Source organism: Hetaerina americana, unplaced genomic scaffold, assembly GCF_022747635.1.
Source record: "Hetaerina americana unplaced genomic scaffold, ioHetAmer1.1.p SCAF_8, whole genome shotgun sequence".
In the NCBI taxonomy this organism is placed as follows: Eukaryota; Metazoa; Arthropoda; class Insecta; order Odonata; family Calopterygidae; genus Hetaerina; species Hetaerina americana.
In genome coordinates, this window is record NW_027287427.1 from 19,329,664 (window position 1) to 19,346,043 (window position 16,380).

The following is a 16,380-nucleotide window of genomic DNA, read 5'->3' on the forward strand; positions in this document are numbered from 1 at the left end:
TTATTGCTTTAAGCTGCATTAAGTTTAATATTTTCATCAAGCTTGTAGTCACCGGTGCAGTTGTATTTTTAGTCGTTCGACTTCTTTTAAAATATCTACTTTATCCGGAAATAATGTTATTGGATAGCAGTTTACAATTGCTTCCAACTTGGTTCAAGAGAAATTTCACTAAAACCTGTAATTTCAAGAGTATTTTTATTCATCTGTACCCAATGAATAAAAAGGGATACCCAATGGTTGATGAAAAAACAGCGCTTAGTGAAAACGTGAAGTGCTCAAAAAGAGAAAAATTTAAGGAGGACATTCATTCAATTATGATATCCCACGCAGCTAAAGTTGTTCTTAGGATCATAAACAAAAGGATAGAGAGTAGGGCAAATGATTACTTAGGGGATGATCAGTTTGGGTTTAGGAAGGGTAGAGGTACTCGTGATGCCATTGCAGTAATGAGGCTATTAATCGAGAGGAATATAGAACACAACCAGGAGGTATTTGCCTGTTTCGTAGATTTCAAAAAAGCGTTCGATAGAGTGAATTGGGAAAAACTAATGAGTATATTGCAGAAAATAGGAATAGATTGGAGGGAAAGGAGGCTAATCCGCAACCTGTACATGTCTCAGACTGCTCAGGTGCGGGTGGGGAACGGGGAGTCCGGATGGGCAGTGTTAGGAAGAGGTGTAAGGCAGGGTTGCCCATTATCACCGGTAAGAGGCATGGGAAGAACTGGAGGTAGGAATGAAAGTGGGCGGGGAATTCGTAAAATCAGTTAGGTTTGCTGATGATCAAGCTTTAGTTTGTCAGTCAGCCAACGGGCTGCAAGCATTGCTCAGTGAATTGGAAATTCTGTGCGACAGGTATGGGATGAGAATCAATATTAATAAAACAAAGGTTATGCGATTTTCTAGAAAGAAAAAGGCTAAGCTTAACATTAGAATAGGAGGGCAAAAACTAGAGCAGGTAGAACAGTTTACGTATCTCGGTAGTGTTTTGGACCAACATGGTCAAAGTAGTAGGGACATAAGGAGAAGAATTGCGCTAGGCAAAGAGGCTTTCACAAGGAGGAGGGAGTTGATAACGGGGACGTTGAGTAAGGATGTTAATAAAAGACTCGTTAAAACTTTTATATGGAGCGTTGCTACGTACGGCGCGGAAACGTGGTCATTGAAGCAGGAGGATAGACGTAGACTGGAGGCTTTTGAAATGTGGGTGTGGAGAAGAATGGAGAAGGTGAAATGGACGGAGAATAAAACAAATGATGAAGTACTAGGTATGGTGGGTGAAGAGAGGGGTTTGTTGGAAGCAATCCTATGGAGGCGGGAAAAGTGACTGAAGGGGGTATTGACCGGCAGCGGGATGTTAAAGACTGTGATAGGGGAGAATGTTGGGCAAACGAGGAAAGGGAAGGAAAAGGATAGGGAAGTTCGACGGGATGAAGGGAGGAAGAAAGTACTCAGAGCTGAAGACGGACCTGATGTAAAGAGGGATATTGTGTTTTGCTAGGGGTCACAAATTATTAAATTAGTAATATGTCCATCCAAAAACCTACCTTAACCGGTAGATTACCTAATAATAATAATTATTCAATTAGTCATGGGAAAATATTAAATTATTTCTTCTTTGCCACATTCTGTGTACATGTGGAAACAATATTTTAATTAATTACGCTTGTATTCATAAATTGAATATAATCAAGTGTTAGTTTATCATTGATTTATACATACTGTCATTTAGTAAGATATACGAAATTTATAGTATCGGTGAATACAAAATGCTGATCACATAATATATTCTCTAAATTGGTACCTCGAAGATCGACCGTTAGTTAAAGAATAAGTTAAGAAACACATTACGACTCAAAATTATGTACTTTTAATCTTCAGTATCCTTTTTAGTCAACATTATTGCTTAAGGAATTGAGCGCCTAGGAATTCATATTGTTCTGCATGAAACTCTGTCTCGTGGATAGTAGTATTACTAATTACTCGGGGAGGCGCCCGTCGGCTGAGGTTATTTGCGGTCGCTTGGATATTCAGCCAGTTTAGAACTTCTGTTTTAATTTCTTTAATTTCCTTAAACTGCTGAGAATCAGATGTATGCTTTACGTAAATGTGACTAGGCCTGGGGTCTGAGTTAAGTGCACTGGTTAAAATATTCTATAAAGAATTGATGAATATTCTGGGAAATACATGAGGTAATTTGTGGTCATGTATTGTTATAAATCTACGTGCCGAGGACATGATTTGCGTCTGTGAGTGCTCTTCAATATTTCTGTAATCATTTACCACATATTTTACAAAATTTGAGATTTTTCATGTTTCTGAGCGCTCTATTCCATGAAACTACTTCACTGCAAAACTTTTAAGTTTTCATTCCAAGCAAAATTAGTGTAAAATAAGCCGTATGCTTCAATGTCAAATATTTCTCTGGATTCAAGTCCCCACTATATTTTCAGCGAAAATTAGTTGCTGAAAATTAGCCAAATGTCTTATATGCAACAAGTTCCTGTGCTTCTTTTAGCTCTATCATCGCAACCATGCGCATAATTTGTTAATCGTTTGATTTATGTTTGCTGTTAGTGGGTGAAAAATCTATGAGAGAGATTTAATATAATGTGTGCGCACCATTTTTTATATCTGGCGAAGTGGGGTCCCTGTTTGTCTGCCTGAATTAAATGAGGTGATAATGAATGCCTTTGGAATGTTGTTCTTAAAAAGGTGTGTCCTCAATAATTTCAACATTTTTGCCTTCATAAATCGAGTGCCATAGACTAATTGTGTCAAATACTAGAGCAGGACTTATTTTATTTCAAGGAGTAATGAGAATTGTTGCTTAAATAAGTCTAAGCTTTTTGTGATTATTTCGCCAATCTACATAAATAGTGCATCATTGCTCATATGCGTATTTTTCAATGTTTTTAATGAATTTTATTGAAATTTATTTTCTATTCCTCTTAATTTCAAGTGAGATCCCAATTGAATTTCAGAAAAATAATTTTCAGCCATTATTTTTCATCTGAAAATATTGAAGAATATTTTTTATTTCAGCAAGTTTTTCTTGCTTAAAACTTTAAATATATTAGATTTCCTGAAAGTTGGTACAGCTTTTAGTCAAGGACATTTTGATGAGTTCCAGCAAATTTTACAGTGATGCGATTCCGTCACCGAAAAAACAATCGTGGCGCTTTTCGCGAAATTTTGCATGCACACGTTCAACCATATGTCCGTCAGTTTGTGCATTCTTTATCTTCTTTATTAATTATATACATATTTTTCGGATTTCGGCATCTCACGGCACAATTCTTGGAAGCATTATAATTTTAAATGCGGAGAAATTAAATTATGGACTGGCATTAACAATTGGTGGTGGATTTTTATTCTGCGGGTATTAAGAAATTTGTATCTCATACAAAAAGCACTCGGAAAACAAGGGAGTAGATGATTTACACTTTTCCACTATCGCATGATAAAATGTAATGTACTGTTTAATTATGGCTCCCTATTAACTATTAATAAGCCATCATGGTAGCGAGGTTTCTCTTTCTGATTATTGATTACGATTGGAGAATATTAGGTAATATATAGTAGGTAAGGAAATACAATAAATGCGCTTCTCTTCAAAGTGATCTTAATCCTATTTAAAACACGATTAAGAGGTGCATATTGAACTCACATAGAATTTTTGAGTCCAAATATTGTTCTTACTTATCGTATAATAATCTTTTCGTAGATGAGAGAAGATGTTGATAAATTGGAGATCTTGATTCATGAGTAATGTTATAGATTAAAATTTAAATTAAATTCACTTATAAAGAATTCCAAATTAATGTTTAAAATATTTTTGTACTTAGGAAGTTGAAATTTTTTATAAAATTAGCGTACACTTTGTACCTACAAAGGATTTGTTCTTCATATCCAGCATTAAAGTAGTGGTTGATTAAACTTTTGAATCTAATCGTTTTAGGTACACGCTTGATGAAAGCTTCCGCTATTTATCTTCACGACTGTCTAAATTGGCAAAGGAGTCTCGCGGTGTAAGAGGGCACCTTGACACTATTTTTCCTGCGTCTTGGTTATTGCCTCTGGGGTAAAGGAGTCGCTGTATTTTCCCGTTGACCTACTTCCACCATAGGAGGGAACGTCGGACACGAAATATCCAGGAAAAATTTTTCGAACATGTTTATGAAGAAACCTTTGACACTCTTAATTGACTTTTCCTAGCAGATAGGCACGTCAAATTTTTATAACCCCGTAATCCTAGCGTTAAAGAAAGTCTAGTTATAGGTGTAATATAGGTAAAACAATTAATTAAGCCAACAATCCGAATGCTTCAAGATGAATGATATCGTTGAAAATTTTTATGCGGCCTCTTACATATCGCATCTCAAGGATGCAAGTAATGAACTTAACATTACTGAAGTTAAGGTGAATTCTTCAACTGACGAAACTGTGATTATTAATAAAAATGTCTTATTTAGATCATAAAATATATTTTATTCTATATAATGACATTTTCGAAAGCTGATTTCTGTTACGACTCAGAAACAAATTACGTGCATGTTGCACACTTTCTTACCCACGTCTTAACTTAAGTTTTTATGAAGAGCTTAAAAGCCAATTAGATGCATGTTTTAACGTCGATAATTCATTTCGAATCGTGTGGAATCAGATACCGTATGTGTGAAAAAAAACTAGTGTGATGATGCAAACTCGTAAGAACCCTAGGAAATGAAGGAATATACTTCCCTTAACTGTTATCTTTGTCCACTGCAGTATTCCTTGAACGAAATGTATCTTCGCTATTGTCATCTCCGCGTCGAAATTTCGTGGTCAACTCCAATTTACTTTTCAAAGCTAACTTCGGTGACTTTAAGTATATCCCAGTCACTGTTGCTGTGAACCATTTTGTTCATTCAAGTTGCTCTTTTTAGAGTGTAACTGAAGAGGTGATTATATCCATGCACGTATTGCAAAGCCAATTATGGTCGTCCTTCACATGATGTCTAAATGCACTGAATAAATAGGCATAAAATGGAATTAAGGATAGAGCACTTTTAAAACACTTTTTTATTTTTATGTGAATTTCTGCCAGATAATTGCTTTAAAAAGTAGTGCCTCATAATATTGTATAGGTATTCGGAGGTTTTTGACCATCATATCCAGCGTCTGAAAAGCCATATTAAAATTCTGAGTTTGAAACGGCACTTTCTCGTGTCGTCGAAATTGGTGTTTTCATTTAGGAGGTATTATATGCAGATAAAAAATATATAGCATGACTCGTTGTCATGACGACATCAACTTGACGAAGATGCGATAAAATTATATGTTGCTGTCCTTTCTTTTTTGTATAGTATTTAACCATGATACTCTTAAAACACGCAGTTTTTAAGAATTTTCTTGAATATAAACTCAAAATTTCCGTTGTTATAATGATCATATCCTGTCTCAAAATAACGTTTCCGCTTGCAGCAGAAGTAAACTTTCCATGCAGGAGTGCGAATTGCTCTGATCTTGAAATCAGCTCTATTTATTGACGTTATATCAATTACGAAGGCATGTTTTATGTAAAATATAATTTGGGTAAGTAACCAATCTTATCACTTATTTGTTGAGATATTACTAATAGCGGTATTTGTCTGGGATGTATCTTCTTCAAGTAACCATGGAAGTATTTAAATTATATAGTCAGTTCCCTCTATCAGCTGGTATAGTTCATAATTATGCTACTCGTTTGGAATACTTTTTCTAATTCCATTGCTTCTGATGTTAAGTGAAGAGAGAGACTACATCTTGCATTGTGTTGAATCCTTTATCTTTTCTTATACTTTTATACACTCCACTATTTGCACTCTACATGAATCCTTTTTCTATTTGTTAGAATTTCACAGGATATCTTGTTTTCCAAGGCGTTTTGTTGCATTTATTCTCTGTTCACAGATACAAGTGTATTATTGCGGAATCTCGTCACTTTGTTCGTTGAACGAACAGCGTTGAGGAAAAATAAGAGGGGTAGGGATTTTTTAATATCTTTAAGCTAAATAAATTCGGAAAAAAGCCAAAATAATTGATTTTTTTAATTTTTGATCGAGGATACTGCTCACATGGTGCCAGCGTATGGAATACATGTGCATCCGACATTCGTTTTCTTCGATCGACTTCGTGGAAAAGACATCGTGAATGATGGCACTCCAGCGGAAATTATCTGCCCATAGCGCACGTGGCTGTTGTCTCTATAGACGATTCAAATGGTTTAATTTCAAGTGTTGGGCCACACACAGGGATAGTTTTGTAGAGGAGTCAACGTGGAACGTTGACTTTGTTTTCTGCCATACTCACTCTGTACAAGGTAATCATCGGTTGCAATTCGATGCTTCAACGAAGAAGCGCCATGTTGGACGGTATCCTAATGTGCTCATGCTCGTTTATTTTTACCAAATATTTATACTAATAAACTAGGAAATTTCGTAAACTGAGCAATTTTTATTTTTTCTTAGCTCTATTGTCGAATAAATCATTAACTCATGCAGTTATTGAGAGTTCCTTTAATTCTGAAATAATGCATAAGTTAGTTGGATTATTGCTACCATTGCATATATGTTCTTGGTATTTGGTACGAGTATCTTATAATGAAGATTTTCCAGCGAGGTCATTGTAAAATTGTTTTAATGCGTTTCAATGGAAATAGATATATTTTAAGTCAACTTCTGCATGTATCACTGCCTTACGGAACTTACCGAATATGCTCTTCGAGTAAAATAATGCCCTTTGCTGTCGTGTTTCGCACCTATTGATCTTTGGACTGAGGGTTAGATGGTGTGTATGGAGAACCGTAACGGAAATCGACTGGTTCCAAACGAAAAGCCTTGCAATAGACGTCCAACTGTAATAGTCTCATGCTTCTCATCTCGCTCACTACACCTTTATGGGAATAATTCATAGCAGATACTGAATAAATCATTCTCCGTGTTGGCACAATGCTTGAATGATATATTTGATAATCTTTATCTCTTTGATATTAGAATTCGACTGTTTAAATGCGAGCTATTCCATCGTCTTGTGTACGGTTTTTTAGGGCATTCATGAAAAAGTATGAATACGATTAAACGATCAAGAGCGTCAATTCATGGTTTCAATTTAAAAAGCGAAAGATTTCTCATCACTTCTGTGGTGATTAATTGACACGTGATCCATTTCCTTCTCCAGTCCTTTAATGTGTAAGGTAACGATGTTTTCCAAATTTAAAATAATGAAGGCAAAATAGTGATGTAAGTTTGCAAGCCCAGAACAATGTTTGCCGTGCGCTACATGTTTGCTCCCTTTTTTCGATGTCGATGGTAGAGGTTTTGCTGGAAACTAGAAGCTAATCATCATTAGAAATAGTAATGAGAATGCTGCGTATTTTTTTGGAGAAAATAATTGGAAATGCAACACGGGAAGAAAAATTAATTGCCATTACTCGTGTAATTGGGTACTAGAGAAGAACCTAACAGGGGAGTAATTCGTGAGAGTAGGCCACATACGTAAGCAAAATTCCGTCCAATTATTGAAAAAATAGTTTACTATTCTATTTTATATGAATACAAATCACAGGTATTGGGTAATGGATTAGGATCACATTCCATTTTCTTAAACTTATCTTGACTTTTATTAACAATACTTTGCCAAAGTATTGCGTCTTAAATCTCCAATTCTTCATTTAAAGGGTAAATCTATATTCATAATTAATTTGTTCTCAGAAGAAAATCTGGATCCCAGCGACTTGAAATTTGCAGAATATCAAGGGTTGCGGCTAATTCATGGATTTGTCATTCAATCTGATAAAACTTGCTTTAATCCTTGAGTCTGGAGGTGATGAACAATTTACTAAGTGAAATTTAACCGAAAATAGGCGTTCATTTTCTTATTTATAATCGTTATTTACATTATCACACCTGAATGAGGTAATTTCATGGTAGCAGAAAAAATATAAAGCTCGGCAATGCAAACATTTCAGAGTGTAGAAATCTTTCACTTTGACCGGGATGGAATGAATGAATTTTGAAATAAAATTGTTGAATTGTAATGCACATTTAGCGGTTGACACCGTTGAAAGTTACTATTGCGCCATCTCCCGCAGTTTCTGGGAATTTCTAAAGCTTAAATTGAAAACCATTCAATCAGTAACAGTCACACTTATCCTTTATGCAAATAAAAATTACATAAAGTGATATATTGAAAGGTAAATAAAGTAAATAACGTGAGGCTATTAGGGATTCATATTCATGATAATTGTTGATTATTTTCGGTGCTTCATTCATTACGAATTGTACGTTATATAAAACTCGTAAACATGCTTTGATTAGACGGCCATTTTAATAGGTTTGTTGATAAGATGACGATTTGGTGATGCAGTGTTGATCATCACAGTGATATCTGGGAGCTTTAATATATTGTAAACTTCGATTGAAAATTTTCGCTATATAATGTTTTTTGAGATTTCATTAAATTGTTGAAATAGAAAATTCTGAATGAATTAATAGTGTCGTAAATTGCTAATTTGTAGATGTTTCGTTTATTAAATGGAGTGCTGCGAAGTTACGACTAAAACGGTTTTCTGTTTAAAAGACAATTTCACAAATCTGTATAAGTCATGTACTATTTGGCCTAATAATATGAATATGATTTATAATACTGTCCATAATGCTACAAAATATAATATTCCATGAAAACGTTGAGGAGGGAACTACACGCTGAGAATTGAATTCGTCAATAAGTAGATATTTTAATTTTACCCCGATAACGAAACATTATTTCGCAGTCTGAACATCAATGCTACAGTTTTTTTTACATTCATATTCAATATTCTCGCATTGTCTTTTCGTTTTAGTGTTATGAAATTCTACGAGATGCAATGACATCGCTTAAAGGTGAACTGTCTCCCAGTGGTTCTCCATTTGAGAAAGTTCATACGTACGTTTTGAACCCGAAGTCGATCACGATGGGCCAACTTTACGGGGAATACGACCTTCAAACCCATGAATGGTGAGTGAAATTGATGGCACTTGATAATGCTTTTGATGACATTAGTACTTCTACATACTCACCACTTATATCGCATTAAATATTAGTAATGCGCCTTTACATCATAATCCCCATTTCTTTTGCAATGGGAATTTTTTTGTTTTAGTTATTAATTGATTTTTCTGATAAATTAATTTTTAAAATGCAAATTGTATTTATGTTAAGTAGTAAATAAACCAGCTAAATTTCTAATAAGGCCATGGAGTTATGCAATAATTTTATTGGTCAGTCTAAATCCCTTGACGGCAGACTGCTTGCAATAGTTCGCAATATTTCCATAAATTTGTGACATGAAATTTATGTGGAATTAAGTAACTGTGATTTCTTAGGACTGACGGCATTTTGTCCTCGTTGGTTCGTCTTGGTGCCTCAGCTGCTGCTGGTGGTGGAGAAGTTATCGATGAAGATGGACTTCCTGCAAGGGCCGCCGATGGTAGCATCATAACAGCAGAACCAAACCTAGACTACCGTTGGTATGTTTTTGATGGTCCCGTTGACGCCGTGTGGATAGAGAATCTAAACACCGTCCTGGATGATAACAAGAAGTTGTGCCTTAGCTCGGGGGAAATCATTAAGCTTGCCCCCACTCAGACGATGATGTTTGAAGTTGCAGACTTGGCTGTGGCATCCCCTGCGACTGTCTCTCGTTGCGGAATGGTGTACTTAGAGCCAGGAGTTCTCGGACTTTCGCCCTTTGTCACATGCTGGTTGAAGCGCCTACCAAAGGTTAGAAATAATTTAGGAAGAATCATTTTCTCTGGGGAATTTTTCGGCTGAGAAATAAGACGGATTCTCTACTTTGGAATAATCAGGATTCGGAGAATGTCGTAATAGTGTAATATTTTAAAGGTGATTGGACCTTATTAGGCAGAAGTATCAACTACTTTAGAATAAAGTTAAAGGATTCAGTTAAAGTTAAAGAATAGTGCTCAATCCAGATTAAATTAATATGATTTTTGAAATAACCTAAATTATTCGATACATTTTCAAATTTATTTTTATTATTCCCTAAACTTTTGCTAATTTACGGAAGGCCCTGAGTAAAATGCCTTATAGTGCCTAAGAAAATTAAAACGATGTTTCCCAATCAGACAAGAAGTTGAAAATGTGAATATTCAAAAATTGAACACTAGTGCCGGTCGTATGTAAATACATGTCGAAAATGAGTAGAGAATGAGAAATATTTTTAATCAGCCTGAATTTTCTTTGAACTTAAAATTATCATCACCATCATCGTCATGTTTGTGGGATATAACAATTTGGTAATATTTTGTTTAGTCTCTTACGATTGAACGTCCAGAAACAAATATATAAATTGCAATTTACATAAAATACTCTGAGATTTAATCGTAAGGGTTGACTGGTAATAGACATTCCTTATATCGGTAGTTTTAATGAATGTAGTTTTTGAAAACATCACGCTGTGACCCGGCCTCTCTGGTACGAAAGGATATCATCAAAAGGCATATGTAATCTACTTTCTCTATCACTCTTATTCCCACCGTCTTTCTATCGCTCTCTCTCTCTCTTCTAGGAAAACTGAATTTTAGGAAAATGCTGATTATTCTGGTGAAAAATCTTAAAGTATTTTCATAGAGATTTTAGGGCTAATGGCACTTGTTTTTATAAGAACACCACAATGAAAATACACCACCATTTTGAAGAATTATAAATCTTTGTTTTTTATTGATACAGCTTTTTAATTACATCCGTATAATTTTACAGAAGACAAAGACATTAAATTGAAATTACACCATAAATTTAGGAAAAAGTATAATTTATTCCAAAGTTCCAGGGTTTTAGGCATGGTGGTGGATGAGAGAGGCTCGTTGGGATAAATCCAAAGTAGGCAGGAAAGGTGGATGCGGAGCATTTCAATGGGCGATTGAATGAGGAAGACTGTGATATATGAGAGAACGTTAGGCAAACGAGGAAGGAATTGTAGAGTGGGGTCACAGGTTGTGTCTTGCTAGTATAGGTTCAGAACTGTGACCAATCCGTGTCCATCCTAAACCTACCTTCAACGGTAAAATACTAAATAATAATAAATTAGGTTGTTTAAGTAGTGCACGTTCAGATTTTCTACATAATGTAGATTTCAAAAAGTTTAATTATAAAACCTTGGCTAACGAAGTCCCCATCCCGATCAAAGTGGATGATTTTTACTCTCTGAAATTGTTGCTCTTTAACACACATTTATTGGATGACATTGTCGTCTGCCACAGTTTCTTTGTATTTGTCAAAGGTAAAACACCCATAGTATAGTATTTAAAGTTGGCTTTAACCGCGTAGGCTGTGGCGCATCACGCACGACTAAGAATGCCTGTCATATTGTATGTACGATATTTCGTGATAACATCTTTTTATTTTAAAACCCCCAAAAAATTTACAAGTGTAAGAGGATGCCTCGACAGCTTAACTGGCGTAAGCACTAGGCCGAACGTCGAGGGATTCTGGGTCCATATCACGGTCCAGGCGAATGATTTTTACACTCTAAAAATGTTTCATTTTAGTTTCAGAAAAATTTGCTAAAACTTGAATCTATTAAAAGGGAAGGCATTAAAAACTATCGGCATATAAGTATTTTGAACAAATATGTCATTGAAAAGAGAACATGTTTGCTGTATGAAAAATTGCATTTCAAAAGTTGAATAATAGAAAAATGGAACCTAGTTATTGGTAAAATGTGAAACGCAACTTTGGGCATCATTCTCGAGTACTGGATTTATAGATTGACACTTTTGGCTGACCCTTTTCGTGCTATATAGACAGCTAACTAATGGAATAATATCATTTACGATAACATCTTGCAACCAATTCTAAACACTTTGTAGGGTACAGAAACTGAGGTGTATTTTGCCCAAAGAAATTTTGTTGGAACTTTTTATTCCAGAAAATATGTTGTATAGAATCCTTGCCCATTTGGGATGCCACATAATTAAGCATAGTTAATTGTTTTTTCAGTTCTCCGCAGTGATCTGCCGTTTATTTTTATGTCGTTATTCTGAGCGTATTTGTTTGAGCTCTTGATTCCGTTTCAAGTGTTCTTATTTACGTTTCGTTGTTTGTGCTTTGGATTTTGTGGGTAACGTACCCACTTTCTAACCCAGTCAGGATTAAGGATTGTGTAAATTTTGGAGATGAGGAAAACCAGTTGACATTTCCAACAAAGATCTAACGAGATCCCTAGGGCGTATGAAGGACCAGGAGAGTCTGGCGAGGAAGTAGTTTTTAACTTTCCGTAGGGGATTAATTCTTTTCAGCATGGGATACTCTAGTAGCTTGAAAGGAGTGATGCATTTATTCTCGATTCACGAAGTATTTTTTTGATCAGGGAAATTTAGTCTGAAAAAATTATAAATAATTGACATGCTATGATTTCTTCTATGATAAAGATAAAGTGTTCCGACGAATTACTCTTCTATTTATCATATTGCGTAGGCGAGGAAAATTGACAAGACTTTGTAAATATTGTTTGTACCTACTATTTAGGGGAGAGTCTTATGACTTATGAATTAATGTTAAAACAGTATTAGTTGCCTGGAAATATAATTATATTAATTCAATATTAATAAGAATATAAATAATCAGGTATATATTGCGTCTAAAATTACTTCTTACTTTTTAACACATGACTTCCGGCAGTTTCATTATTTTATGATATAAGTGGGTAATTAAAGTAGCCAATAAACACATCTTTAATTACATTTATCTACGAAATTATTATTTTTTATTATTCCAACGCAATACAAGAAATCTCATGCGAAACTTTAAAATAATATAGAGTAAAAAATCAACATTAGCGGTCTCAGGCTATATAAAAATCAGTTGGTTTTTTGCAATTGGTGTAAGTAAAATTTAAATTAAATGCTCATAGAAGTACCTTAAACCGAGTAACAATTACTACGAAGTTTGAGTTGAGTTTTTCCAGGCGCTGATGGCTACTTTCATGGGTAAGATATCTGACTTAGTTGGGATGCCGATCTTAAAGCTGAATGTTCATAGCCTCATCGGAGAGCGAAAATCGTTTCATTGAGAGTTCTGTAAAGGGCAGAGGTGTAGCGACATGATATAACTTATCGCCGTTTATGGTAAATACTTGAAGATATGTCTTCTTGAGTATCTAGACATTAGTATACACTTCCACTTTGACGTTTCAGATTTGTTCTGTTCAGATTGCTCAATGCAGTCTAATTTACTAATGTAAACAAGGAAATGACTAATGAGAAGGTTTTCAATAATTGTGCCCTACGAAGTTATTTACCGGTTTAATGATTAATTAAAAAGAAAAGCGGGCCACTGGACCCATTGGTGATGTTTTTTACTGTGGAAAAAAAAGTATTGGTCCAAATATTTTCCAATATTACACGTTCCCGGGCAATTATTGCAGAATCGAATATACCATGCTTCTTTTTGGATTGTACTAAATATTAAAAACACTCAATATAGGTCACGCACAGCAATTCAGGAAAAAAGTCACGTCATATAGGAGCATGTCACGAAGGCTCCGTTACAAATAATCTCGAAAAGTTTTGGAGAGATACTGAATAGAATTATTTTACCGACAGAGCCTGTTCCCTATGGTTCAAATGTACCGCTGCACTCTACAAACTATTAAAATGGCTCCTGATTTACTTTGGCTTTTCAGTGTGAGGGTCTTGAGGATATTCATTGTAGCCGCTTTCGGTCAGATGCGTCATAAGTGGCTTGGCCATCAAGTGGGTAATTATTAGAATTATGACAAGTGTCGAATAGCAGAAATTGTCACTTCTGAAACAATACTCGCGGGCTTTGTCGACTTTTCCTATGCTTAGTTCATCCTTTTTCCGTACAAAAACAGGATATGCTATTATTGTATTGAAGAATCATGCCCTGAACACATTTGAATATCTTATTGATGATGGCTATTCGTCTCTGATACTGAATGACGCATTGGAATTTTATGGGAATGGTAATAATTAACATGAGCAAAAGAAAATACGCATACGTAAAAATGTGCATCGTCATAAGTGAAGAATATCTTGTTATAAATAAATGAGCAGAAAGCTGAAACTGACAGCTTACCGATGTATAAAGCAACAATAGTGTTTGTATAGTGCTGGTTCATGTAGCAATTTAAATGTGGTAACCTTATTTGTATACGAGGATTAATTATTTTATGATTAATTTTTTTATAAAAATAATTTTTTGGAAAACTTCGTATATTGGAATATATACTTTAAATAGTTTAAAATTCCTTCAGTAGTTACGGCTCAATGATAGGATTGTATGAAATAAAAATTTATTCTATATTTGTTTAAACGAATAGCCTTTTGTCCTAAAATTTTGGTGTGTCTATGGCGTCCCACGGACACCTTCAGAAGTCTACAATTTATTATTTATGGTTCAAAAATTACTTAATTCTAGCTTTTAAAAGAATTAAAATTTACTTAAAGGTAAAGTTAACACTTTTGAATGAATTTCACCCAAGTCATTAGTGAGGTAATACAATATTTTCTTGTCAAGTTAAAGCTGTTTATTAATCGTTTCTTAATGTAACTTTTCCATTAGAGATACCTGTATGATAAGTAAGCAGTGACCTTGACTTCATTTAATTGAAGATAATGAATTTACCCTGTATCTTTTCTGCTGACTACTTCAAATCTTAATTGGTGTTTAAAATGAGTGCCTGTTAGGAAAAAAGGAAGTTCCAGCCAACGTTGGAACAATCTTGGGTAGTCTTATTCACGTTCTTATTCACATAAAAAAAATGATTCATACAGCAGCAAAAGAAACGTAGTCATGATGCGAAACGAATGATCAGTTTTGGATTTACTACACACCATTGATAAATTTTATTTATTATTGTCATAACACGTCGTTTACTCTAAATTACTATTTGAAAGTTCAACTCCAGCAAAGGTAAAACTATTCTTCTCGAGCTTCCTAATTTTTCGCCCATACATATATGTCGCATTCCTTTTCATGAGTTTTTCATTGCTTCTGTCTAAATAAAGCTATACTCTTATTTTTTACCATCAAGTACCCACTGTAATTTTGTTCCTGGAAGGACCGTGGTATTTTTTATTTTTCTGAAAGGTGAAATTGAGTGTGGAGTTAAATCGTACAGTAAGCAAAAGCGTTGGCACCAAGTTATCTTTTGATCTTTTTGGATGAGTTAGGGCTCCAGATTTATTGCACTCCTCATTAAAAGCGTTAAAAATTCAAAAAATTAAGGCAGTTATTCGCAAGAGTGCTGAGTACGGAAAACACTCTGTTGATCATCGAGCAGTCATTTCCATGATAACAGAGGTTTTTTGAGGGAAATTTTATGGGAAATATCTCTACCTATATATATGTGTCTTGATGAGGTTCCCTTCATTCATGGATATTGAGTATTCTTCGGTAATTATGATAAGGATCTGTAGTGGTTCAGAAATAAAGCAAAAGAAAATACCTCGTTAAAGCAAAGAAGGTTTCGACGATAGGAAAAATAACTTAAAGAATATTTATTTCCTTTAGATATTTTTAGGAAAGCAAAACAAGTGGGATATTCCTTTAGCAGACACGTTGTTTATTCATGTTCTATCCCATATAAAGTGCGGGTTCTGGAGTTTCCGATGTATTCGTTGTAACGTAATAATTTCAACACAAAAGAATAAATTAATGTTCTGGCCAATGTTCATTTGCTTCAACGACAACATTTTGCCAGTAGGTATCAGCAGAATAGATACTGTCACTAGCAGCATGATTAAAAATTTACTCTACAGTGCGAATCCCGTCATTCGCCAAACGCCAAAAATATCGTCAGGAATAGTCAAAATAAAATGTTACCCGCAGAGGAAGAAGAATACGGTTCAGTGTACCCTGGGGATATTTTAGCGCACAGTTAGCGTTCTTTCATCTTCTTTTCTGTTCAGCATATAGAAAGTTCACCCGCTCGCGGATTGGGCAATATCTATCTAGCAGCTGACATTTTTTCCAAATCTGAATCGCTTTATGGCGTGAAGGGTTTAAAGTGTAGGCTTCGTAGGTTATCATGATGAAAATATTAATGCATGGTCAAAAATATCACTACATTTTTTACTATTGCCATTCCTTTAAAATGAGATTTAAAATTTCTAGTTCTACCCTAATTCTCGTATCCAGCTGAGAATATTGACGTAAAATGTGGCTCTATGAGGCTTTGATCTCCAGCGTGAAATCAAGTATCAGGTTGAAGTATTTTCCATATCTGCGGTTTTTGGCTGTAAATAATCGCCTCAAGCCACTCTAGCTGTTGATTTGAAATTTTCCATAATAAATATGGGCTTATTATTATTATTATTAATCTACCGGTTAAGGT

At 34.8% G+C, this 16,380-nt stretch overlaps 1 protein-coding gene across 1 annotated transcript in view; it reads left to right on the top strand.

The window, feature by feature from the left end:
* The window catches only part of LOC139697949 (dynein axonemal heavy chain 1-like), a 500,497-nt gene that overhangs the window by 147,466 nt on the left and 336,651 nt on the right, over positions 1-16,380 (top strand). The window contains exons 32-34 of the mRNA XM_071596807.1: positions 8,863-9,017; positions 9,386-9,441; positions 9,520-9,782. Of these exons, the coding sequence (XP_071452908.1) occupies positions 8,863-9,017; positions 9,386-9,441; positions 9,520-9,782 (474 nt within the window). The remainder of the gene's footprint in view (positions 1-8,862; positions 9,018-9,385; positions 9,442-9,519; positions 9,783-16,380) is intronic.